At 34.4% G+C, this 24,316-nt stretch overlaps 4 protein-coding genes across 21 annotated transcripts; 2 read left to right on the top strand and 2 right to left on the bottom strand.

Annotated features, from left to right (window-relative positions):
* The first annotated feature begins 513 nt into the window (after window positions 1-513).
* LOC111458132 (protein MAINTENANCE OF PSII UNDER HIGH LIGHT 1) lies at window positions 514-2,797 on the top strand. Its single transcript, XM_023100606.1, has 3 exons — window positions 514-832; window positions 1,335-1,469; window positions 2,270-2,797. Exons 1-3 carry the CDS (start codon window positions 656-658, stop codon window positions 2,675-2,677), a joined length of 720 nt encoding a protein of 239 aa, XP_022956374.1. The 5' UTR covers window positions 514-655; the 3' UTR covers window positions 2,678-2,797.
* Window positions 2,798-3,964: 1,167 nt separating this feature from the next.
* LOC111458822 (DNA-directed RNA polymerase III subunit 2-like) lies at window positions 3,965-18,242 on the top strand. 15 transcript variants are annotated; one of them, XR_002713179.1, is made up of 14 exons: window positions 3,974-4,324; window positions 4,451-4,573; window positions 4,786-4,878; window positions 5,898-5,968; window positions 6,043-6,151; window positions 6,231-6,332; window positions 6,487-6,561; window positions 6,657-6,745; window positions 7,913-8,099; window positions 8,193-8,302; window positions 8,416-8,501; window positions 10,136-10,189; window positions 12,311-12,449; window positions 14,068-14,154. XR_002713179.1 is itself a non-coding variant. In XM_023101645.1 (9 exons), the coding sequence occupies exons 1-6, from the start codon at window positions 4,054-4,056 to the stop codon at window positions 6,087-6,089; spliced, it is 456 nt and encodes a 151-aa protein (XP_022957413.1). In that variant the 5' UTR covers window positions 3,965-4,053; the 3' UTR covers window positions 6,090-6,151; window positions 6,231-6,332; window positions 7,913-8,099; window positions 8,193-8,266. The 15 variants fall into 15 exon arrangements, 2 of the variants coding, with proteins under 2 accessions (XP_022957413.1, XP_022957414.1); XR_002713185.1 differs by lacking the exon at window positions 6,487-6,561 and having other exon boundaries at window positions 4,722-4,805; XR_002713178.1 differs by lacking the exon at window positions 6,487-6,561 and having other exon boundaries at window positions 4,722-4,878.
* On the bottom strand, window positions 9,716-19,419 carry LOC111458821. 2 transcript variants are annotated; one of them, XM_023101643.1, is made up of 13 exons: window positions 19,254-19,419; window positions 18,250-18,342; window positions 17,492-17,626; window positions 16,024-16,932; window positions 15,704-15,794; window positions 15,550-15,623; window positions 13,881-14,874; window positions 13,495-13,793; window positions 12,751-12,857; window positions 11,871-12,015; window positions 10,936-11,088; window positions 10,057-10,217; window positions 9,716-9,834 (listed from the first exon to the last, which is right to left on the bottom strand). In XM_023101643.1, the coding sequence occupies exons 1-12, from the start codon at window positions 19,290-19,292 to the stop codon at window positions 10,083-10,085; spliced, it is 3,174 nt and encodes a 1,057-aa protein (XP_022957411.1). In that variant the 5' UTR covers window positions 19,293-19,419; the 3' UTR covers window positions 9,716-9,834; window positions 10,057-10,082. The 2 variants fall into 2 exon arrangements, with proteins under 2 accessions (XP_022957411.1, XP_022957412.1); XM_023101644.1 differs by having other exon boundaries at window positions 16,024-16,929.
* A 941-nt stretch (window positions 19,420-20,360) lies between these two features.
* On the bottom strand, window positions 20,361-23,928 carry LOC111458831 (carbamoyl-phosphate synthase small chain, chloroplastic-like). 3 transcript variants are annotated; one of them, XM_023101654.1, is made up of 11 exons: window positions 23,822-23,928; window positions 23,414-23,627; window positions 23,186-23,318; window positions 22,920-23,008; window positions 22,777-22,837; window positions 22,608-22,675; window positions 22,380-22,508; window positions 22,186-22,295; window positions 21,731-22,078; window positions 21,464-21,629; window positions 20,361-20,592 (listed from the first exon to the last, which is right to left on the bottom strand). In XM_023101654.1, exons 2-11 carry the CDS (start codon window positions 23,556-23,558, stop codon window positions 20,543-20,545), a joined length of 1,299 nt encoding a protein of 432 aa, XP_022957422.1. In that variant the 5' UTR covers window positions 23,559-23,627; window positions 23,822-23,928; the 3' UTR covers window positions 20,361-20,542. The 3 variants fall into 3 exon arrangements, with proteins under 3 accessions (XP_022957422.1, XP_022957424.1, XP_022957423.1); XM_023101656.1 differs by having other exon boundaries at window positions 23,414-23,624; window positions 23,822-23,887; XM_023101655.1 differs by having other exon boundaries at window positions 23,730-23,845.
* Between the last annotated feature and the right edge of the window lie 388 nt (window positions 23,929-24,316).

Genomic DNA, 24,316 nt, shown 5'->3' with positions numbered 1-24,316 from the left:
GTTTTTATTTATTTATCTGTAATTTCGTCGAGTTCTTTTTTAAGATTTATACTATCGTATTATCACATCTGAATATGCACGAAATCATAGGTCAAGTTCAATGTACATGGTTAAACTTAAATTATATTAATTTTTTTTATATAATTATAATTGCTTTTAAACATGTGCCTTTTCAAATATTAGTAAATTTATTTTGGTTTTTTTTTTTTTTAAATATGTGCCTTTTCAAATATTAGTAAATTTATTGGGGTTTTTTTGAAGATTTATAAATTAACCTTTTTTTTTCTTTAGATTTATAATGTCATGTGATGGAATATTTAGTCCACACATAAATGAATTTATGGTTCGTTTTTCTTAACTAAGAAAAATAATAATAAAATTCATTTAAACCCAGAAAATCCATTGTGAAAACGGACCAACAGGATACGAACACGTAGCCATTCCTAATCCCACTCAATTCCCACACCACAAAACGGCCATCCAATGTAAAAATATCTTGTTTCTCTTAAACCCGGAGGACATCAGCTAATAAAGGACACAGCGAGAGGAAGAAAGTTCACGAACTCTCTGCTCCTTTCTCTGAATTCCAAAGCAGTTTGAATCTGTAAAGACATTTCGAGTTTTCTGAGGCATCGACAAGCGCTTTGGAGGAATTATGGCTTGTGCTTCACAGGCGCTGATTGCCGCTAATTCATGCTCGTTTCTGAGCCAACGAGCCACTAGAAAGTCTCAGAAGCTCTTCAATCAGAGTGCTTCCAATCTAATTTTCACGGTCAGAGCTTCGTCTGAAGATTCCGACTGCAATGTCGACGAATGTGCTCCAGATAAGGAGGTTCGTCCGCTTTCTCGTTGTTGAATAATTCGCAATTCCTTTCGGACCGATTGAATTTCATCTTAATCTTGTTATAATTGATTAGAATATGTAATTAAATGTTGTAGGTGTAGCTAATTGTTCGACAAGTGCTTTTCCTTGAGCTAATCTTCTAATCTGTTCATTGTTGACTTGTTGATTACCAAGACAATTTCATTAAACTAAATGCTATTTGTTTAACAATTTGATTGATGAAATGGTTGAATTTTTATAATTTGAAATTCAATCGCTCAGAAAACCATTGTTTAGAAGGCAAAACGAAGTTTGACGTAAAATTTTGAGACTCAAATTGGAATACACTAGATTTACGATTATAATTGTGACTTAACAAGATATTTGATTTACGGCTTACCTTTTGAGCATTGATAGGCACACAAGGAATTTTCAGATGATTTATGCTGTTCTAATTTGTAAACGATATAAAACTCTAACATTGCGATGTCTATTGTAATTGGTAATGCAGGTGGGGAAAGTTAGTATGGAATGGCTAGCAGGGGAGAAAACTAAAGTGGTTGGCACATACCCACCAAAGAAAAAGGGGTGGACAGGCTATGTGGAGAAGGACACTGCAGGACAAACAAACATATATTCCGTCGAAGTAAGTATGAATTTTCCAATGAGGATCAAAGTTTTATTTCTGGATTATATGCTTATCTGTAGTAAAATTTGAATATAGGGATCGGGGTAGGCGTTCATTTGGTCTAGTTAAATTGTATGATTCTGTTTCTGAAAGTTTTAGCAGCCAAATTTTTGTAGTTCTACATGTTTGTTTCATGAACTGATAGCTTTCCACAAGTGAAGACATCGTTGAGAATTATTAAGAGAAATAGTCACGTTGATTAATTAAGAGGAAGATCATAAATTTATACGTAAGGAACACTATCTCCATTGGTACGAGGTCTTTTGGAGAAACCAAAAGCAAAGCCACGAGAGCTTATGTTAAAATTGGACAATATAATTGGAGGGTCGTGGTTCCTAACCGACATTGTTTTTTATCATTGAGTATTTGAGATAACAAGATAGTTGCATTTTATCTGGTCGGTTTTAATGTTGTGCTGAACTGCATCCAGTGATTGATTTGTTTCTTATCTATTCTTTTCTTGGACGTGTTTCATAATCATTTCGTTTCTTAAATTAAGCTTATAGACACTATTTCTAAATTCTACCATAGATGTTTTATTTTATTACCTACTCTAACATGTTTTCAAAAAAATCAAACATATTTATGAAAATTTAAAACTCGCTTTTGTTTTTGAAACTTGGTTTCAAAATGAAATGTTTTTGTTGAAGAAGGTGAAAGGCTTAAATTATACCTCTGTTCTTTCATTTTTTCTTTATTTGTTCCTCCCTTGGATGTTATTAAATCACCCAGGCTCCTTAAATTGCGTGTACTTGCAGCCAGTAGTTTATGTAGCAGAAAGTGCTATAAGCTCGGGGACTGCAGGGTCTTCCTCAGAAGGGGCTGAGAACACACTGGCCATTGCTGGTGGACTTGCACTCATTGCAGTTGCTGCAGCTTCATCTATACTGCTTCAAGTAGGTAAGAAACCACCCGAAGTAAAAATTGTTGAATACACCGGACCCTCACTCAGTTACTACATCAACAAGTTCACTACACCAGCAATTCTCCAACCACCGGTACGAACCGAGTCCGAATCCGAACCCGAATCCTCCTCTCAAGTCGACGGTGTCGCTCCTGAAGTAGTAACCGAGGTTCAAATTCAATCAGACATTGCTGCTCCTGAAGTAGTAACAGGGGTTCAAGTTGAATCCCAAACGACTGAGCCTTCCTCTCCGGCTAGTTGAACCAAATTCATGTGAGTTTCTCTAGAGGTTTTACTTCTGTATTCATCTGTTATGAATATTGGTTCTTGGCGATTACACTACAAATGAAAGCATGATGTTTGCAGATGTGCTGTACTGCCACCCCTTTTTTTTTCTTGCTGCAGTTGACTTAGTGGAGGATAGATGGGGTGTGAATCGGTTGACTGTGTAAACAGAAACTTTAAACGACCTTTACCCATCTTTTTTGAGCTAGAAAAATAAATATAAGTACAGATACATATATAAATATTTTATTAAATTTTGAAAACTATATATACCAAAAATCTTGCATAAATACTTTTTTTATTTGTTATTACTTTAGGCAATAGAATTTATTTATTTCAATAACAAGTAAATATTATAGAAGTTGTGTGGTTAACATGAGTAAATAATGTATCATAGTTAGGCTTTTTGAAGTGCGCATACGAAAAATTGAGTCATAGTCAATATTTCTTCTACATTGTTGAGAAAAACGTTTAAATTGGGCGATTTCGATGCATATGATCGATAGCCAGCACCCAAAAATAGTTTTGCTCCCAACCAGTTTTTGTTCGACAAACGTCAGAGTACCATCAATGACTATTCGCTCGTGTTCTCGGGCAGTCTCCAAAAAGCTGCTCTTTCCATTATCTTGATTATCCCTTAGGAAGTATTGTTGTGATTTGAATCTTGATGAAAGAGAGCCTATAATACGTTATGTACGAGATTAAAATTGAAACCCTAATTTAAAAACCTTAGTTGGGCTATTTGAAGCACGCTCACGAAATACTGAGTCATGGTTGATATTTTTTCAACATTATTGTGAGTAACGTTCAAATTCAACGATTTCGCCATGTACGATCGATAGCTAGCAACCAAAAATAGTTTTGCTCCTAACCAGTTTTCGTTCGACAGAGGTTGGCTACCATGGGCGGCTATTTGCTCGCATTCTCAAACATAAAAATTTGAATTTTTGAACTAAAATAATAATTATAATTAAAGTCGTTGTCCAAAGATTATTAGAGCCAACTAAATAAGGGGAAAAACTACAAACAATGTGTTCGGCCACCTGAGAACTAAAAATATAATATTTGAAAATTAAATTATTAAAAAATATTTAAAAGTTTGAGACAACAGAGATATTCAGAGAAAATTATCTTATAAAGTTCAAGCGTAAGATAGAATAAAATAAAAAGCGCGCGTGTAAAAAATAAAATAAAAATAGAAAAAAAAAAAGTTTTCAGGCAAATTAAAACAGATATAAAAACGGATGGGCGCCGAAGTTCTTATTTTCGCCTAGCAAAAGGCTTGGGGAATGTTTTCGCTCTCTCCGAAACAAGTCGGTTTTCTTGTTCCTTCGAGTCTCGATCTCAGAAGCCATGGTTGTGAAGCCATCGGGAGACGCTTCGATGTTAAGCCATCCGCATTCTCTCATTATCTTCGTCTCTTTTGGCTGTATCGAAGCTGAATTGCAGTTTTCTGCCATTGTTAGTTACTGATCAGTTACTTGTTAACATCAAAAAAATTTGTAGGAACGGGAAGCAAGTCGACGATCCTAATCCAATCGATTCCGTTAACGATAAGCAATTCTTTGGCCTTCCTATCAAGACAGCCGTCGATAAGTTTCAACTTCTTCCTGAATTTTTGAAGGTGTAAATCATCACACTGCTTTTGTTTGTTACGATTCTCAGTTTAATATGCAGATGCACTACAACAGTATTTCTGTACAATGCGTTTGTTACAGCCTATGATTATTGATGAACGATCTGGTTGCAGGTAAGAGGTCTGGTTAAGCGGCACTTGGATTCCTTTAACTACTTCGCGAATATTGAGATAAAAAAGATTGTCAAGGCCAATTACCTCATTGACTCCAGCACTGATCCGAGTATTTTATCCTAGGTAAACATTTATTCATCGTATATAACTGTCCTCCTTCAGAGAATTGAGTCATTAAGTTGTAAATATCTTTGTTTACTCCTCTGTTCATCTTTACGTATGTTTATTTTAATATCCCTGTGGTTTACAATCGAGTTTTTTTTTTGTCTAGACCCCTGGCATTGTGGAATGGATTTCAGTGGTTCAAATTGAGTAGTTCTTCCCGATTTTTGCAGGTTTCCAGATGTAAGAATCGGTGAGCCTTATGTGACCGTGAATGCTGTCAGTGAAACTTTCAAGCCTCATACATGCTGCTTGTCCGACCTGACGTATGGTTCCTTTGTGATTTTTTCCATTTAGTCGAGCCTCTACATTGATTTCCAAAATATTTATGATCCCTGACTGTTCTATTGTTTCAAAATTTCAATTGAATCTACATTTTTCATCGTGTTAATTGACCTAAGTTGATATTGTACTCTGCTGCAGTCAATCTTGTTTATTATAGTTTAATCATATTGATTGAATGGTAGATCATACAAGGAATTTAAATCTTTGTTATTTTTCTGCTGAAATTCCTTTGTATTTATGCATACTAGTTGATATAGAGTACATCGAAGAAAGTCATTCACAAAGGGAGGAGGTCAAAATGTATATGTCGAACGTCATGCACAAGTAAAAGTCATGTGACGTCAAAAGTTGAAATGTATATTTCGAAACATAGAGAACACTTCATCCAGATCAGCTGAATGATATGGATTGACTTCAACCTTTCTCACACGAACCGCTGCAAATTCAAATACTTGAAAGATTAGATACAAATCTAATCTCTAGATAAACTTTTTAGGATTAACTAAAGATAGATAACTACAAGATAAAGAATATGGATATATTGGGACAGATTCTGTATCCCTTGTCAAACATTATGAAAATTTGAAGGTTTAATCCTATTTTCAGTCCATTTTGGTCTTTATACTTTCCGTTTTTGTTCAATATGATTGTTGTGCTTTCAAAATATCCATTTGGTCTATGTACTTTAAAGAAATGGTCATTTGGTTCCTGTTTGTAAATGTTAACACACCTTTTATACACAGGGAAAACCTGTACAAAGTTATAGCTATATTTCACACATACTTAAACAAAAACACTTTTGGAATGTGCGCTTAATTTTCTCAAGAATACATGACCTCTAGAGCCAAAGATATGGGCAAAGCAAACCTATTTTTGGCAATACACACTCTGCATGCTAAATAGTTGAAATGCGGAAAGGACATTTCCCATACTATTATTCTCTGAACCCAAAATTTGGCGCTTTTCCTGTTAGAAGCTGATATGTTCTTTAATTGTCTAGGTACAACAGGTTGCCCATTACAAGCGTATATATTTATGGGACCAATTTACTACCAAAAGTTAAAACACAGGGTAAGCTTCTGTCCCTCTTCTATTGATTCCTGTTTTCTACCCTGTTGTGAATTACTGTTACCTTTTAAAAAAAGCTTGCATAATTTCATGATACATTGGTCTTGGACAAAATGCATGCTAGAGGTAATGGTCTGCGAGTCATGTTAACTAGACAACCAACAGAAGGGAGAGCTAGGAATGGAGGTTTGATATCTTTCAAATTACTATTTTCAAGTCTCCTTAGTGTAAGAGCTGCATGGTTAGATAGCTGTCTATTTCCCAGGACTGCGAGTAGGAGAAATGGAACGCAATTGTTCGATTGCTTATGGTGCGCACGCTGATTTTCGAACGCTTAATGATCTCAAATGAACCTTTTAAAGTTCAGGTTCTTTGTCTTGTTTGTATTCATGCCTTCCCTTCTGTCGTTGCATACCTCTAAATTCTTGTTACGATGAATGAAGTAGGAGCGTTTCAAGTACTAAGTATACTCATTCTTTGGTGATAATGCTCAACATTGTTTCGTTCTTGTAATTTTGAAGAAAATCATTGTAAAATAGTTTCAAAATGGGTTTGAGACTATTCCAGGCATAGGCTGCAGAGTCTAAAGATGGCAGGTAGAGATGACGACCTATTTGTGAATACTTCCTTTATTTAAAAAATGATAATATTGTGTATACTTCCATATGAGGCTCCCCACTTATTGGCACAGGTCCGCAGACTTTGTGGCTTGTTGGGATATTACAACCACAAGCTAACAACGGGAATTTGTTCATATATGCGTGCAAGCTCTTAATCCATGTGGGTAGTTTTCTTCTTTTTTTTTTTCCTTCCATTTTCTTTTTTGTCTGCATCTCAAAGTCATGCTTTACATAGGTATTTTCTTGTCAATTTGTTTTAGGTCTTAGGTAGGTTTCATCATTCGAGTTTGATTTTCTGTTGATAATAAATGCATATATATATATAGAGAAAGTAGGTATTCTGCCATTTTTTGCCACGTTGACAGAACTTAACTGTGACACGGAGTAGAAATACTCATTACTACTTCAGGTAAAGAAACGTGCAAACATTAGGAAGATGCATCTTCCATCATCTCAAACCTTATCACTAAAGAGCATGACTGATCTTAATTGTTCCTTTTCCTGCCACTGAAACCTGTGTTCTATCTGCAATAGAAACATCTTCGTTATTTGGGCAGTGACTACTAAGTATTTTACTCATTCGGTCGTGTCTCCATAGTCTATACCGAAGTTCCTCTTAAAAAAATCAATAAGTGGAAGGTTGACTAGTTTTACCTTAGGCCAGAGAATAAATCACACCTTGATTAGTAGCCGGCTTAACAAATGTTCCAGGCAAGGATTTTTAACTTCCCCATTTATTCTTTATTGAACTGAAGTTCATCAGAGGGCTCTTAATTGGAATGAGTCAGATGAAATCTCACTTCGTTCCACCTTTATTTGACCAATTCCTATGGTTCTTTCCAGAATTTGAGGGTTTACATAAAGCTTCCAATGTTTCTCTCGGTATTTCTTGGTTATTTGCTGCAAGAACACACAGTGAAATTCTTGTTGATGGGTTTAGTTTTGAACATAACACACATTGTTTTTCGGGTTCGTTGTGGCTCACCAATGTGACTTATTTGTTCGAGCTGTCATAGCAGATCCTTCTGTGGTCTCATAACACTTTGAGTTCTTACAGTATCAAATCCTGCTTTAAGTTCGATTTGGAACGTATCATGATGGAAACTAGAGAATTGAACTGGGAATTATATTATCTTACTCTTGAAGACCCTCCTTGTATAACCATTTAATTACAAACAAAATTCTCACCTAATTAGCTCATTAGCTATTGACTAATATACCCTTAGTATTTTATATTTCTATCATTTACCTTTATATTTCTATCATTTACCTTATTTAATAGTTTTTGAATATTTAACAAATTCACCGTGATTACTTCTATATGTAGGAACTTCAATCTATGAGTGACGTTCCTCGCTTAAAACTAGTAGAAGCATGACCCGAATCAAAGCCTTGATTCAAACTAGTCAAGACTGTACAAAGACGAAAATTTTGGCCCAGTCATCCAAATTGCAGACAGCTTTATGCACGCTATTCTGGAGATTGCATCACACAGGATAAAATGAGGCCTTTAGGTTTCTCTCCTCCACTGCAACAACTTTTACTTTGCTCGCTAACTCCCTGTCTCTTTATGACAACTTGCTGCTAAAATTTATCATCTGACTCAGGTTCGCACATGCACAACAAAATGTCACCAGGAGGCAAATGCATTTCTGCGCATCTAAAGCACATATTTTAGACAGAAAGAACAATGACAAAGGGAATCTCATATCATCGGGTGAGATCATGTTTATTTTAGAGGGTTCGTCATGCAATTGAAAATAAAAGATTCTTAGTCTTCATTTGAATTTCATTGTGCTATAAACTTATATTTGAACGTTTGATTCGTAGAATTTTGGTTATGCTGATCATCTACCATCCAGAATGGAACAAAATTCGCAAGAATTTATTAGCCTGACGGGAGGAACAATATAGAGGTAAGAATAGATAAGAGTTTGTTTCTAATGTTTAAAAGTATGTTTGAAATAATTTTCTAATGCATGTAGGTAAATGTGTTTTTTTAATCATTTCGTTTATTTATTTTTTAAAAATTCATTAAAAAGGGGTAGTTTTTGTAGTAGAATCTCACTTTCTGCTTGACAGAATATATCTTTTTCATTAGCCATATTCTATTCTATTTTTTAAAATTTCTTATTTTAAAAAAGGGGTAGTTTTGTATGGTTGATAAAAAAATACCATTAAACGAAATTCTGCATCTTTGTAGTCTTTATTTTATTTTTTTCAAAAGAAGAGTACTTAGAAGTAGTTTCTAAACAAAACATGTATCAAACCTTTGCACGATTTAATTTTTTAAGAAGGATGAACACGAATTCATCCATGATTTCATTTGCCAATCTAAGCTTTTTATCTCGCAATAGAAGCAATCTCACATTAGATTTTAATTCAATCCTGATGTACTAGAAAATATAATAAATAAAATATTAAATTACAAATTTAACCGGTGTATATTTAAACTTTTAAAATAATATTATTATTAAGATTAAAATATTATTTTGATATATGTAGTCAATTTTAGTCTGTAATTTTTCTTTCTACTATAAATCTTGGAAACATATATATATCTTGGAAACATACATATATATATACATATATACATATATATATACATATATATATATATATATATATATTTATTTATTTATTTATTTTTGCTTGCATGAAATTTATTTTTATTATTTAATTAATTTCAATAAAAATTAACTTGCTAAAATTTTAATTTTAAGTTTTAAAATAAAATGTATTTAAACTCAAATTTAATCTCTAAATTTTGATATTTTTAAAAAATACAAATTTAATCTCTAAATTTTGATATTTAAAAAAAAATATGTGAATATACGGAATACAAAATTAAAACTTTTTGAGGTCTTTTGTGAGTTTTCTTTTATTAATCTCTTATAGGACAATTAATTTTTCTAATTACAAATTTGTAAGTGAGCTATTAGATTACATTTTGGCATTAGTACTTTTAAAAAATTCGGAAACCACGAGTCTTTTTGAGGGTTTTCAAGATACTTGTGTTTCTCCAAACAGCAGTGTTCCAATCCTCCTTAGATTTGGGTTGGTTAGATATTTTTTCAGGGTTGAATACTTGAAAGCAAACAAAAAAAAAAAACAAGCTTAAATGTTTGGTCAAAATTCTCATTTATATATTTCTCTATTAGTTTGAGGCGTAAGTACGAAAATTTACAGGAATTACCTTTAGCCATCCAACTCAATAAAAAAAATGTACAGCCCAAAGTCCAATCTATCCTGCAAATAGTAAATGAATATTTGAGTTCAACAACCAGAAAACACAAATGCGCTTCAATAAAATATTTGGGTAGAAAAATAAAAAGCAATCGAATTTTAGATGTATAATAGTACTATTTAATGTTGGTAGATCTCTAAAGTGACTAACAATGAACAGAAGAACAAAATAATCACACACACACACTCCTAGAACTAATGCTTAGGCTTGTATTAAAGATTTACCTCATAAATAAGTCTGAAGCAGCAACTTATAATTCCACGCTAGTTTCTCTGAAAGCTGGAATATTTGCCGTTTTCGTAGATTGTACAGAAGACGGCCGATTGTTGTCCGTCAAAGGAAGGAGCTCTCCCAAGTGTAAGCTCTTTATGACCCATTTTGTAGACTGTAACAAGGCAGAGAGCAAAAGAATATGATTTAGGATTAAACAACATAGATAGGCTTATTTTCATCCATCTAGTTACGCTTTAAAAAGTGGAATAAAGGAAATTGTTTGGTTCCTTTATCTTTTAAAAAAGAATCCATAATTGCCTTGTTTCTTTCCTTCTAAAACTAATCACCATAAGGAAAATGACTGAAAATACCTAAAAAAATGTAGATGGTGAGTGACAGAAAATTGAAGACAGTAAAATGAATATAAGGTTGCAGGAAAACGGAGACCGAAAACTAGAAAATTCATAAAGAAATGCCAAAAATTGGACGTTAGGGAAATGAGACATGATAAAAATTGAAGAAAAGAGTAGAGAACAAACGACAAGAAAATAATAAGGAAATGAAATTGCTCGTGCTAATCTGAGAAAAATGGTGATGAGTATTGAATTCATATTAAGTATTACTATAACTTAATAAATTAAAATAAATGAGCTTGATAATTGTGGAGAGATAAACTTATTGCATGGAGGGGTAAAATTGTAAGAAGATGCATGAAACAGACCAGCAAATCTAAAACTGAAAATTCTAAAAAACTTGGATATTTTTTAAAATGCGATTTTGAAACAACCCATGTAGCATAATTTTGTATGATTTTAGTTATCCGAATAGTGGATTGCTTTATCTTCTAATAATTCAACCAATACGATTAGGAAGGGCAAGCAATTAGTTACCATCAAGGGTATCCCTTGTTCCGAGGCACATTGCTTCAAGTGACGAGATGCCTTGTACTCGTCTTCAACTACGATGACTCCGACTGAAATCTTCTCCCTATTTAGACTCTTTAGTAACCATTGTAAGGTCTTGAATACCTGTCCACCTCCATGCTGAGTGAACAAAAGAAATCGAAAAGACCGAAATTGGTCAGCTCCAAGGAGTAGAAAGTACATTATCAGATGATACGTTGAATGATCATTCGATGTTTCAGCAATAAAATGACACAATATCAACTTTCAGTCCTTCGATCGTTTCGGTTTGTGAAAATGACAAGATATTCAATATCTTCCTACGACATCTCACTTTTCCTAAGAATGTAAAGGAGTTATTGGACATGACCTTAACATACCATTCTTGAACCCTTTCAAGAATGTAAACTCTTTGTTATGGACAAACCTCATTATGACTTTCCTTTGAATTGATGGGATGAAAGAAAATAAAGAGTATTCACGAATAAGACACAAACTTATATTATACTCTTCAAAAAGTTGGTTACCACGTCATTCAGGGTGTAAATTGTCTAATACTTTTTGCTTCCTATAGTCATACGTCCCTTATGTAAATTGCAAAGGTCTTTTTGTAAGCATCAAGGATAACAAATCTCTCTTTTAAGTTTCAAATACCAATAAAATTGTCTAAAGAAACTCACAAGGGTCACAATTAGTCTTGAAATTCAAATTTCCATATTATAGCAGCAAACTTGAAGGTAAGATTAAAGAGTACCTCTGATAATTTTGAGAAAAAAGTTCCAAGAATGAAGGAAATTTTGTAATGTCATGTCAGAAAGTCATGCATAACCAGTACGGTTGATCATGGTAAATAAATAGATGGCGAGAAAGATAAGTCAACGATGAATTTAGCTTCAAGAATCGGTAAAAGGAGCAAGCCTTACCATTAATACTTTCGTCAATTTGGTGCAGAAACCTTGTTTCCCATGAAGCATGACTCCCACATTCTCAAATATATATCTTCGACTACCATGTCTAACTGATCTTCCAATTTGAGTACAATCAGCTTGATTTGATATAATCATGTACCTTAACAGGGGAAAAAAAATCAAATCAGCCTCAGAAAAAGAAATATAGAAGTACAAAAGTTCAACCTAGAACAGCTATGTAAATATAAACAATTTAGAATTGGAGTAAAATGTTTCCCATGCTTATATGTCAAGCCACATACAGACAACGCCTATGGAAAGAAAATGGTAGCAAAAATGAAATTGAAAAAAATTCCTTGCACTAGTCCATTTTAAAAGATATGAACACTTTATCATGGTAAGATCTAGGTGTCGTTAAATATCCAAATGACATTTTACCATTTGCACTCTGATAGGCCCATATTCAGATATACATAAGCTAGATGGGGAAGAAAAGCAATGGTGTTCTGAGCACATTGGCAGAGCAACAGGGAAAAAGTTTCTAGAAATTACAGTTGGTAGAAAGAAGGGGGCAACGAGTTTGATGACTAACTAGTATGTAACCTAGTTTGTTATCTAGTGTTGTTTTAAAAATGCCTCCGCTCATTATCTCTAATCTAAACATGGATTTATTTTTGGACTCTACTAAGTTATAAGACTACTATGTGGCTCTTATTTATGTATAGTATGTGTTATTATTTACATGTGCAGTCCTCTTTTTCTTTTTCTTTTTTTAAATAATTGTAGATGGTCTTTTCTTATATGAGAACTTGTATTTGATTCATAAGATAGTAGAAAATATAATACTCTTTTCTTCTAAAAAATCAAGTGAAACGCAAGTATAAGAATAACTTACTTCCACGGTGGTAACATGGAACCAGCTGCAATGGAATCTGTAACCCAACTGACATTGACTATAAGGGCATTCACCGCACACCCGTATAAGAATTTTGTTGTTTGGAGCTGAAACAAACAAGTAAAATTAATCAGATCAATAAAGTCTACGTAGAGGAACGAAAATAAATCCAGACATTTTTTTATGGAAAGCATGAACGAAAAAAAAGAAGGGTCAACAAAAATATCCCAAAACGAACGACACGACCTCACCTTCAGGCCTATAGACTGGTTGGCTAAGTCTTAAGTTTTAGAATTTGATAGAAAACAGATTTTCCCTTGAAATTTTTTATTTGGAAACTATGGAGTTAAAGGTGATTCAGATAAAGTACAATTGCAAGAAAAATGCCTCTACTCAGACCGTGTGATTTATACTATATAGGAACGCAAAGGAGAAATCAAGGCAGCCTATTCTTTCATTACCGATAAAGCAACAAGTGGTGGTGACTTTTACTGGAGAGTTTCCATTAATCTTGGATTTTTTGTAGAGCATCAAAGGAAAATCTAAGACAGATGTTATGTAGCCATGAATTTAAGAAAGCAAAGTTAGATCAAAAGAAAAAGAAAATGCAAAGCCTTTTATTTTTTTCAAGGGAAGCAGAATTTTTCTTCAAAACCTTATCAAAGTAGAAATATCAAACCACATAACCACACGATTTAGGAAAGTAGGAGGGAAAAATACGTCAACAAAAGTTTGGGAGCCAACCTTCTTTGAAGAGAGAATAACAGGAGGCCCCTTACAGTTTGATTTTGATATCTTTTTCCTCCTTGAACTTGGACAAGGAATGTCGGGAAGAACTATACCTCCGTTATTCCATAATAATGCATCAATATCCTTTTCTTTACGACTAGAAAATCCTGTTACCAGGAACTGTATGCCTTGAAATATTAATTTCTTCCCACTCCTACAGTAGGGACTCTTGAGATGACCTTTACCATCACGATGACTAGATACTACACATTGATTAGAAAGCTTCCACCTTTTACCAGTTCTGAGAGTAGAATCTGCATTCCAACCGAAAGGGAAATTTATTAAAAAAGAAAAAACATAGTAAATCATGTAAGTAACACCAACAATATTCCAACCCTTACAATTTTTTGAAGGATGTACTTTTTGAAGGTTCGAGTTTTCTTGAGGCTGATCATTAGCTTCTAAGAAACGGACTCTCTTCTGCATCAACATATATGGCTCAAGGGGATTCTTACTTTCATATTGCATCTTCATTGTGTTTTCGACCTTTTGGGGATCTGATATAGTTTCAGTTCCTGAACTCTGCAGATGATCTTTCTTGAGATGGGATTTCTTCATTATGGATTTAGATACCTGCAGACTCTGACTTAAGATGTCACGAGTTTTCCTTTTCTTCACTGACTGAACAAGGAACTCACTCCCATCACCTGCAACTTCATCACTTATGCTTTTCAGTTCTGCTATTTCCTCAACCAAATTGTGGTCGGTATCAGTTTGGCTCTCCTCCACAATTTCCATATTTCTAGATTTAGCAGGCTGGGAGGGTGAAGTCTCCATAGAATTTCTTTTGCAGGAAATTATTGTATAATCCAGACGTGAATCTGATGATAACAGCCTCATATTGCCTTGTAGATTATGTGAATAATCGTTGTCCAGTCCCCCTTCCAAATTACCATGAGTGGGCAAAATTGTGCTGTAAGTTTTTAGTGAAGTTAGCTGCCTTCGAATCGAGGGCCTAGAACCTCCAACATCCACAAAGGTGCCTAAGCATTCTTTTGTAGAATCTTTTCCGTCATTCAGATTCTGTCCAGTACAATCAGCGTCCACAGAAATGCTGCATGGAACAAAAGAACAAAGAGGATCGACCAAGGATAGGCTACATTTCACGACATCTTCAGCTACAAGCAAACCTTCGACACCATTTTCATCTAAATGACCAAAAAGTACACTTGACTGTGAAGCAACTAGGAACTTAGATTCACATCTTTGCACACAAGAGTTCTCGTCTGGAGCTATATCAGCAGATTCAGAAAGAAAGCTTGTTTCATTAACAAACATCGAAGGAATGGTTTTTCCATCAACATTTTGTCTCAATTGCTCAGAAGCGTCTTCTTCCTTACAAAAGGGAAATGGAAGAGGAAAGGCACAATCAGAGTAACAATTAGACGAGAAAAAAATTGATTAAACTAACAAAAAGGAAATGAAAGGGGAAGGAGAACCATAATAGTGACTCGCAAGTGGAAATGAACTTGACCTCAATAAGGTAGAAGTGAAAAAGAACAAGTTTTGGGGCGAGGGAGTTCCATCAATGAGAAATGCTAAATGCAACCCTCCACGTTGAAGGGATTTATAGTAACAAAAGTACATAAAAAGTTACCAACACCTTCGTTATATTATTGGTGAGAAGATTAAGCTTTATGTCTTAAACAAATAAGTACATGGATAGAAAAAAAATTCCGAATCGCCAACTCTGAGTAACCATTTTCACATAATGAACCTGGACCAAAATTTCTAAAATAAATCCTAGTAAACTCAATAAATCAAAATATCACATGGTTTTTAGTATTATTTTATAAAATATCCTCGCTGTGTTCTTTCAATTGCAATTGAATCAATTTTGCTATAACACTTGGAAATGAATAATAAAAAATCCACCAAACAAAGCTTGTTGATCTTAAGCACTGAGTTATTCTCTGTTTAACAGTATCAAACTCCAGATTTCAACATAATAATCTAAACCCTAATGTACGAAACGGCAAGGTGGATTGTAAATAAGAGTGGAGCACACACCTTACCTGACCAACCACCCAGCCAACGACTCTTAAATCTGTCGGGAGTTAAGAAAGCAGCTTGTTCATCATTTTCTGGAAATGGGAAGAAAACTATTTAATACTTAAGGCCTGAATTTTCTCATACAACAAAAATACAGATCAAAGTGACTCACTTGCTGACACTGTATTGCACTCATGTAGGTTGGAGCTTTCCTCGGCATGGTTCATACACAAATTTGTATTAACTGCAGTCGAGACAGTTTTCTGCAGTCATGGTATCATACCGTTGTTATTAACAGCTTAAATAGTATTCCATGCTATTTGTAATGCTAATGTCCAACATTTACTAGATTTATCTGACAATTGACAGATACTGGAGAAAACCTATTACACTTCTTCTTTAAGTGGATGGTCTTTGATATGTCTCATTCAAAATATTTTGGATAGTAGCATTGGGAAAATCTCAAGACGGAGATGTCCTTTGGACTTTTACCTGGTTCACCACAAACTCGTCTGATTCATTCTGAGCTGATTGTTGCAACATTGAGCCATATTTACAATAGTTCAGACTAGCCGAACCCAACTCATCATGATCGGAAAGTTGATTATGAATGTTACAACTCAGATGTTCCAAAAGCAAGCCCTCAGGTCTTGGCACAACAAGATTCTCTTCCGACTGCTGCAGGGATAATCCATTCCCCGAAATGTTTGGTTGACTTGGCATATCTATAGAATTACATTGACTGCCATGTGTGAATTGATTTTCATTGACAGGAGTATCTTGAACATCAGAACATATTGTTTCACACCGATCACTGCTCAGAATACTGCAAGGGAATCCTACATCATCAAACGCATCTCTCATTAATAAGTCATCCAAATCTGAAAGAGAATCGCTCAAGTCCACTTCCTCATTTAAGCTTTCATAGGCACTTTCCAGCAACTCAATGCGAGCTTGTTTGACCCTGATGGAAACTTCAAGGACAGACTCAACTGATACTGCTTCAGAGTCTAGCTCAGCCTTTAACAAATCATGTATAACCAATGCTTCAGATGCCACAACAGAGAGCTCGATTGCATTGCTAACTTCAGCATTTTTTAGGCACCCAACATCCGATTTTTCTCTCCATCGGTTCACATTATCTTCAGTATTGGTCACAGATTTACAGACAACATTGTCCACAATATCTCTGTTGCTAGAATGAGGTGACAAATTTGAATCACCAGCGTTAATGCCCTTTCGGAACGAAATATTTACCCTGGGATCAAGTGATGCTTCAAACATATTGGTCGACTGAACTTTATTACATTCAAGCAACTCGTGAGATCCATCCAAATCTTGAGTTGGAGTACATTCCGAACCACCATATGATGAAAGATGCAAATGAAAATGAAGTGCCTGCTTTTGTTGTGAAAAAAACCAATGAGAAAGACATGGCATCATATTACTTGTGTATTTATTTAGAAAAAGTAAAACAGTTGTATAAATGTGCAGATATGAATCTACGGAGTCCTCACTGTAGTGATAGATAATATATAAAAGGAACATTTATTAGTTTTGAGTTCTTTAGTTAATATTTTAATCCAAAATCTTAAATATGCATGAAACTGTTATGTTTCAAATCAAAAACAGGAATCAGTTGACTATTTATACCATGTCTGTACATCCATAAGATTCTCATGCATAGTAGTTGATTTTCTCACTAAATACATACATTCCTCGAAGTTAGTGATAAACAGCAAATCTAAAACTAATTCTTTTTCCATTAAGGCCCAGTTTAAAAGTATACTTATTCTTTATTTATATCCACGTCATTCTACCAGCCTGCCAGACTGTTTACTTTTGCCGAAGAATTTTTGCTTACTGCTATCTTTCGCTTGTTCAACCATCTAGCTTCAAAGAATACTTTTGAAATTCACATAAAAGAACCCCATATCAGTAAAATGAACCACAAACTTACATTATTAGATGATATAGCTACACTTTCTGGTATGCTGTCCTGTCCTGATAGAAATAAATGAAAATCGTTGCATCCACCATCTCTTGGATAGAGATTTGCATCTTCCAGATTATTGTTGATACCGTGCCCAAATTCCTGCAGTAAATATGAAGAGAGGCATCAAAACATTTTAGAACCATGTAATCCCTCCAGGAAGTGCTGCTAGTACGCCTGCTAACCCTGAAATAGAGTAACATCATGCAGTGCTATATTCAGATACCAATTCTCTTTTGAACCGATACTGAATTCCCACATCAACCCAAGCAAATCACGTTCTTTATATGATACGAAATTTGGAACCATCAGAACTATACTGTCAATCTACAAAATAAGGTTCTGATAACACCAGCAGAAAACATAAACAACTGGAATGTATCACATCAAAATTAAAAAGATCTACTAAACTAGACCATAGAGGTTGTAAGCACTTAAGCTTTTTTTGTAGTTCAACAATGCTCGGTAGAGATTTGAATATTTGACTTTTAGGACAGATGTATAGTTAACAGTTAGTATTTGATTATGAAATAAAACCAAACACATCTCTACAATATGTTAATATATTTTCCAAATTCTTTTCCATTTCAGGGCACTCAGCCACTACTGGAGCGAATGCTTACTCGTTCAATTGGAGAAGCTGGAAAAAAAATCCTTAGTCTTAAACAAGGATTGTGTATCAAAGAAGGCCATGGTAAATGTAAATACCAGAGATGGATGTCAACCTTGATTGCTGACTCGTAATTACATTCTATTTCTTGCTCACTGGATGGTGTTGCTTGATTGTGCTGAAGCCAGCAAGGAAGCCACGCTAAATCCTGTAATTAGTATATATTCGAACAATCAAATAGAGCTAGTATGCCTATTAAGGGGGCCACAAAGCCACGTACAAGACTGACTTAAAAATTGAATCTATCTGATTCAAGACCATACCATAAAAGTATGGCTTAAAATACTGCAGATATTTCTATCAGAAACGGAGCTGATCAGACAATGAATTTCAAAATCATGCAAAACATTTCAAAGAATAAATTCGATATAAATTCTTAGGCAGTACATTGTATAGATATTAGATAAAAGAAAAATCAGTTCTCGTGGACCGCTTGCCCAACATGCCTAATTCTGACGAGCTCCATACATTGTTCTATTCCACTAGTTTAATACGATGAAATTTAATTAAACCTTCATGAGGCTAAACATACAAGAACTGAGCAGAAATCACTGAAGGTTTCAGGTATTAACAATTTATAATAACTGGCAACAAAGAAAAACAAACGTACAAGTACGGAATAATGGAGGCGGAATCATGATTCCGTTTTCGTAGTAATGTATTAATCGAAATATCAAATAAAAAGAGCACCGATGATTGAATTCGCATGAACATTCACGCAAGTCGAATTGTGAAAAATCTGAGATACCGCAGACAATCCTAAAGTATTGCCTCGATTTGTTCTCAAACGAACGCGATTCAATTCATTCATCGGTCAAAACAATATTAACGAATACGACACTGAAAACGTCTTCCGGCATCCGCGATCGAAATTTAACCTTAATTTTCTGTAGGCAGTGTAATTAAAAATCAATCACAGCTAACTCGTAGTTCATCTACTATTTCTTTGGTGTTCCAGAAAACATACAAAGTGGCAATGAAAGTAAACTAAACGTACGAGAATATTATCGGTAAAATCGAAGCATCATTGAATTTAAAAGGAGAAATGTGAATGTTTACCTCTGAGAATTGAGGAGGACGAAGCTCCAATGTTTCCATCCGCAAGTTGAGGAACAAATCAATGTTAAAGTCGCTTAATCCTCCATGGAAATCGATATCGCTGAGAGAGCGGCGGCGTAGAGAGAGAATAGAGAGACAGAGAACTGGCGCCAAAATGAACTTGGAAGAGGCGGGTATTTGTGTCTTAAATAAATAGTTCCTTGTGCAGCCGTACTTGAGCGTCGATTTATTCCAATGAAACTTCTGAAAAAAAAAAAAAAAAAAAAAAAAAAAAATCAATTTTCACATCCAGACCTGCAATCTCTATCCATTTTAATCTTAAATTTTTTATTTTATTAAATTAAACATTAAATTTATATCAACCTTGCAAATTTAATTTTAAACTTTAACAAATATTACAATTTTAACTATTTAACAAATTTTCACTCTAAATACCTTTTAAAATAATTTCATATGCATTCAAGAATTATATAAAATATGCACGGTATAAATTAATAAAGTTTTAGAGAAAAAAAAAATATTATAGTAAAATTTTTAATTAAAATTTATAAATTTTTTATTTTTGTGTAATTTTTTTTTAATGGAAGTGAACGAACCTATGAATAATTTCACACTATTTTATTTTAAAATTAGAGGATGAAATAACAATTTTAAATCGAGGTTAAAAACTATCACGCTTATTTTTTATGGTCTAAATTTGACAAAATCTTTTAATTATATGGTCAAAATTTAAAAAGTATCATAGCCTAAGTAATTTAAGTAATTTGTAATTTTTTTAAAGTCCCTCTCAAATATACAATAAATTAACAATCAAAATCGAGCATTTTCTAAATTGGGGACTTGTTTGTTTAATTTTAATTTTTTTTTTTTTATAAAATAACTACTTTAATCATGAATATTTATCTTACTTGAATAATTAGTTTTTAATATTAAAAAAATTACCAAGTAACAATCAAAATCGAGCATTTCCTTTTTATAAGGGTTCAAATAAACTGCTCGAATAAAACGAAGAATAAAAATAATTACAGTTCAAATTAATGCCTTCTACACAGCATCATATTTCTTTTTATTTCTTTTTTCAAGATTCAAGAGAAAAGAAAAAAGAAATTATGAAATGTTCCCAATTAAGTAGAAATTATTATTTTTAAAAATATATTTTCAAGCAAACCACCTGGCTTAACAATGATCAGATAGAAGCAAACAGTTTATGAGAGGGGAAATATACAGTACTGTCCCTTTTCATAACACCACCACTCTCCCTATTGAAAGCAATACCTGCTCTGATCAAATCAACTATTTCTCTTTTCTTGCTTCATCATCTCTATGAAATCTCCAAAAACTGAAACCAAACAATTTGGTTTTGGTCAGTCACAAAGCATTCAGAAATCAACTCAGCATATAGTTGCAAATTCCATCATATAGTTTGTTTATTTTTCAAATCATACTATGTGCCTTCAAAAGATAATTTCAAACACTCCTTGCAAATCATGACTTTCTATTGACTAGATTAAACAAACATACACATGACATGTGCAAAATGAGCACTCGGGTCCAAAATCAGTTCCAAACTTGTCTTTAATCATTCAAAGTCTCGTTTAATGATGTAAAACCATACTTTAAATTGATTTTGAATGATTAAAGGTACGTGTTTGAGAGTGGATTTAAACATGGAAAAAATGATTTTAACCCATGTGTTTGTGTCCAGTGCTCGTGCTTCTTAGGTTTTAAGAGAGGTTTTAACAGAAAGGTGCTATTTCTTTTTTAGAAGTTACAACAGGAGTGTTGAATCCCTTTTCAAAGTATATGAGTATGATTTGAAAATAGACACTTAAAAAGGATATGATTTAGAACACAATGCATTCTTCTGCAATGTGCAGAATTCTATCATTATTTGGTTTAAATATGGCCAAGGTCCATGAATTTCTACTCATTTCCTATTCTAGCCCCAAACTACAACAATTTATATTTTAGCCCCTCACCCTTTGAAGTTATATCTATTTGTCCTTTTAACTTAGGTAACATCAATTTTGTCTCCAATTGTCAACTAACCTCCATATTTAATCGCTAAAATGATGATATATAACGAGAACCTAATAGCTAGGATGCCAGAAGAATTCAAGAATCAAAAGTACAAAAATTGAAATAGGAAACAGATAAAAAACTATTCAGAGACCAAAATTGCTTGGAAGTTAATATAAGATGTTTGTTACCAGAGTCAGAATCATGAGGTCCGGGGGATGCTTCCGGATGGTATTGAAGAGACATAATCTTAAGCTTTGGGAAAGCAAGGCCAGCACAACTTCCATCGTTAAGATTGATGTGGGTTACTTCGACGCCCTCAGGAAGGGATGCAGGGTCGACTGCATAGTTGTGATTCTGCCACGAAAAACACAAAAGTGAATGCAATGAAGTCTGAATAAAAACCATAAGAACACAAATGATAGATATGAAGTTGATAAATTTTGATATAGCCACACCTGAGCACTAATTTCTACACGGTCGTCACGGAAGTTGCGTACGGGATGATTGCCTCCATGATGACCAAACTTCATTTTGAAGGTCTTACCACCTAAGGCCTGACCAAGCAATTGATGTCCCATACAAATTCCAAAAACAGGTACCTTTCCAAGTAGTTGCTTGACCGTTTCAACAGCATAAGGAACTGCTGATGGATCACCGGGGCCGTTGCTGAAGAGAACCCCATCTGGCTTCAACTTCAAGGTCTCCGTTGCCGCCCATGTGGACGGGACAACAGTAATTTTGCATCCATAAGATGCCAAACGCCTAAGTATGTTACTCTTGATTCCGAAATCATATGCCACGACCTTTTTTAACACAAAGTATCAACGTAAAGGTGCATTGCCAAAATACAAAATAAGAACGTTCATGGCAATACAACTAAAATATGATCTTAAGGTTCTTGCACACTCACATGAAAGGTCTCTGAACTGTGCCCACCAGATTTGAACTCCCATTCCAAACTTGTTCTATTCACCCATTCATAAGGAGATTTGCATGAAACGCCACTAATTAAGTCGACACCTGCCGAACAGAAGCAAGAATACTTCTCATTGTTTCCAGCATTTTATGAATATTACAAACTGCACTTTTGCACCAAATCCTTACCAACAATGTCCCATGACCGAGACATTTCCAATAGCTCATCATCAGATTTTGATTTTTCAGTGCTTAAAACACCAATAAGACTTCCATCTTCCCTTAACCGGCGAGTAATAGCACGAGTGTCGACATCATCTGCTCCATGACGAAGCAAAACACAAGTTTCTACAGATTAGAGAATTTAAAAAATTCTGCATATTGTCATTAGAAAAATCCTAATATAAAGTTACTTACAAATTCCCATGATGTTTCTCTCAGTTAAATAATCACCAAGCGTCTGTTTACACCTCCAATTCGAAGTGCTGGAAGAACAATAAGTGGAATAACAGAGGCCATAAGTTACAATTACACTAATCGACTACTTAAATAATTTGGTTAAACAGAGTAAGAGAAGGAAATGCACCTGATGCTTAGGCTTCTGATCACCAGGCCAGCGAGAAAGCATTCCCGAGCTTCTTCATCATCTAATTGGAAATGGTACTCAGTCAATATTATTAAACAGTTCTCAAGACTACACAACACGACGAGTTTGAAGGCATGGCGTACCGAAATTGACACCAGTATTGCCAATATGAGGATTTGTCATCAGCACGAACTGCCCGGCATAGCTGGGATCTGTTAGAATCTCTTGATACCTGCAGATTCATCGTGTCAGGAAGCATCGATAAACATCATAAACTGTGAACTAATAACTGAAAAAGAAAAATGTTCCATCGTCATAGCAAACTATCTCTACTTCCAATTTGGATTCCCGAAGTAATGGCATGATATTTACATAGAAATCGGCTAAAAGCTCCCACAAACATACATACCCTGTCAAAGAAGTGTTGAAAACCACTTCACCAACTTGGGTTCCCGAAGCGCCAAAAGACTTGGCCCTCCAAATTGAACCATCTTCAAGCACCAGCCGAGCATCCGACACCTTCCATGGCCTCTCTCCCAAATCTTAAAACAATGCAACAAAAAAAAAAAAATCATAATCATTCAAACAGTAACTGAAAAGAGTAAAAATCCAACAAAAAGAGAACTCCTCCGAGTACCGATAGTGGCAGCGCCATGGGAGGAAGAGAGAGGAACAGAGCATCTGATAGAGAAATCCCTAGATTTCTGATGTCCTTTAGGGTTTTTGAAATGAAAACAATTCAGTGAAACTCCGGACACCAAGTCCATAACTCTGATCGCCATTGATCAAGTGTGCGTGCTTCAGAAAGTAGCGGAAAGAGAATTTTGGCTTTTTCAAGTGGTGGTCGCCTTCTGAGAGAAAGAAGAACGGATAACACAAAGAAAATCAAAATCCAAAAGAAGAACAAGTTGAAGTTGGAGTAGAAAAACAACGAATCGGTAAAGAACACACACATCCACATCACAGCGCACTGAGAAATGGAAAACAACATATCGAAAAAGATCACTCCGAATTCCCGAGTGAGAGAGAGAGAGAGAGAGATTACGTCTGGAGAAGCGTCAACTTCTGATGCTTTCGCCTGGTTTCTTGTTGTGGTTCGGTGCGTGGGGCTATGGCGATGGGTTTAGGGTTCTTTTGCGAACAGAGAATTATTCGAATTGTGGAGGCTATTTTCGTCCTTTCACAAATTATCAAAATCAGCTTAAATTACAAATTTAGCGCCAAACTTTCATATTTTTATTCGTTTAGTTCTTCTAAATTTATTCGGTTTAATAGTGATTCTTTCAAATGCGCTAAAAATTCATATAAATAAAAAAATTTATATTTAGGTTTTATATATATTCAAATATATTCATACCCATAATGGTAATTACAAGTGCCCCAACCTAATATCATAATTTCCAGTTCTAAGCATATTACAAAATCTCAAAACTTCCTCATCCCATTTACACGCTTCGCACGTGTGTTCTCCATAATAATCATCCCCATCGTTCTCATCCCATCTAATTCTTTTCACGTTCTTCTTACAACTATTCTTAAC

Source organism: Cucurbita moschata, unplaced genomic scaffold (assembly GCF_002738365.1).
Source record: "Cucurbita moschata cultivar Rifu unplaced genomic scaffold, Cmos_1.0 Cmo_Scf00021, whole genome shotgun sequence".
Taxonomy (NCBI): domain Eukaryota; kingdom Viridiplantae; phylum Streptophyta; class Magnoliopsida; order Cucurbitales; family Cucurbitaceae; genus Cucurbita; species Cucurbita moschata.
This window is presented reverse-complemented; position numbering and strand designations above follow the sequence as displayed.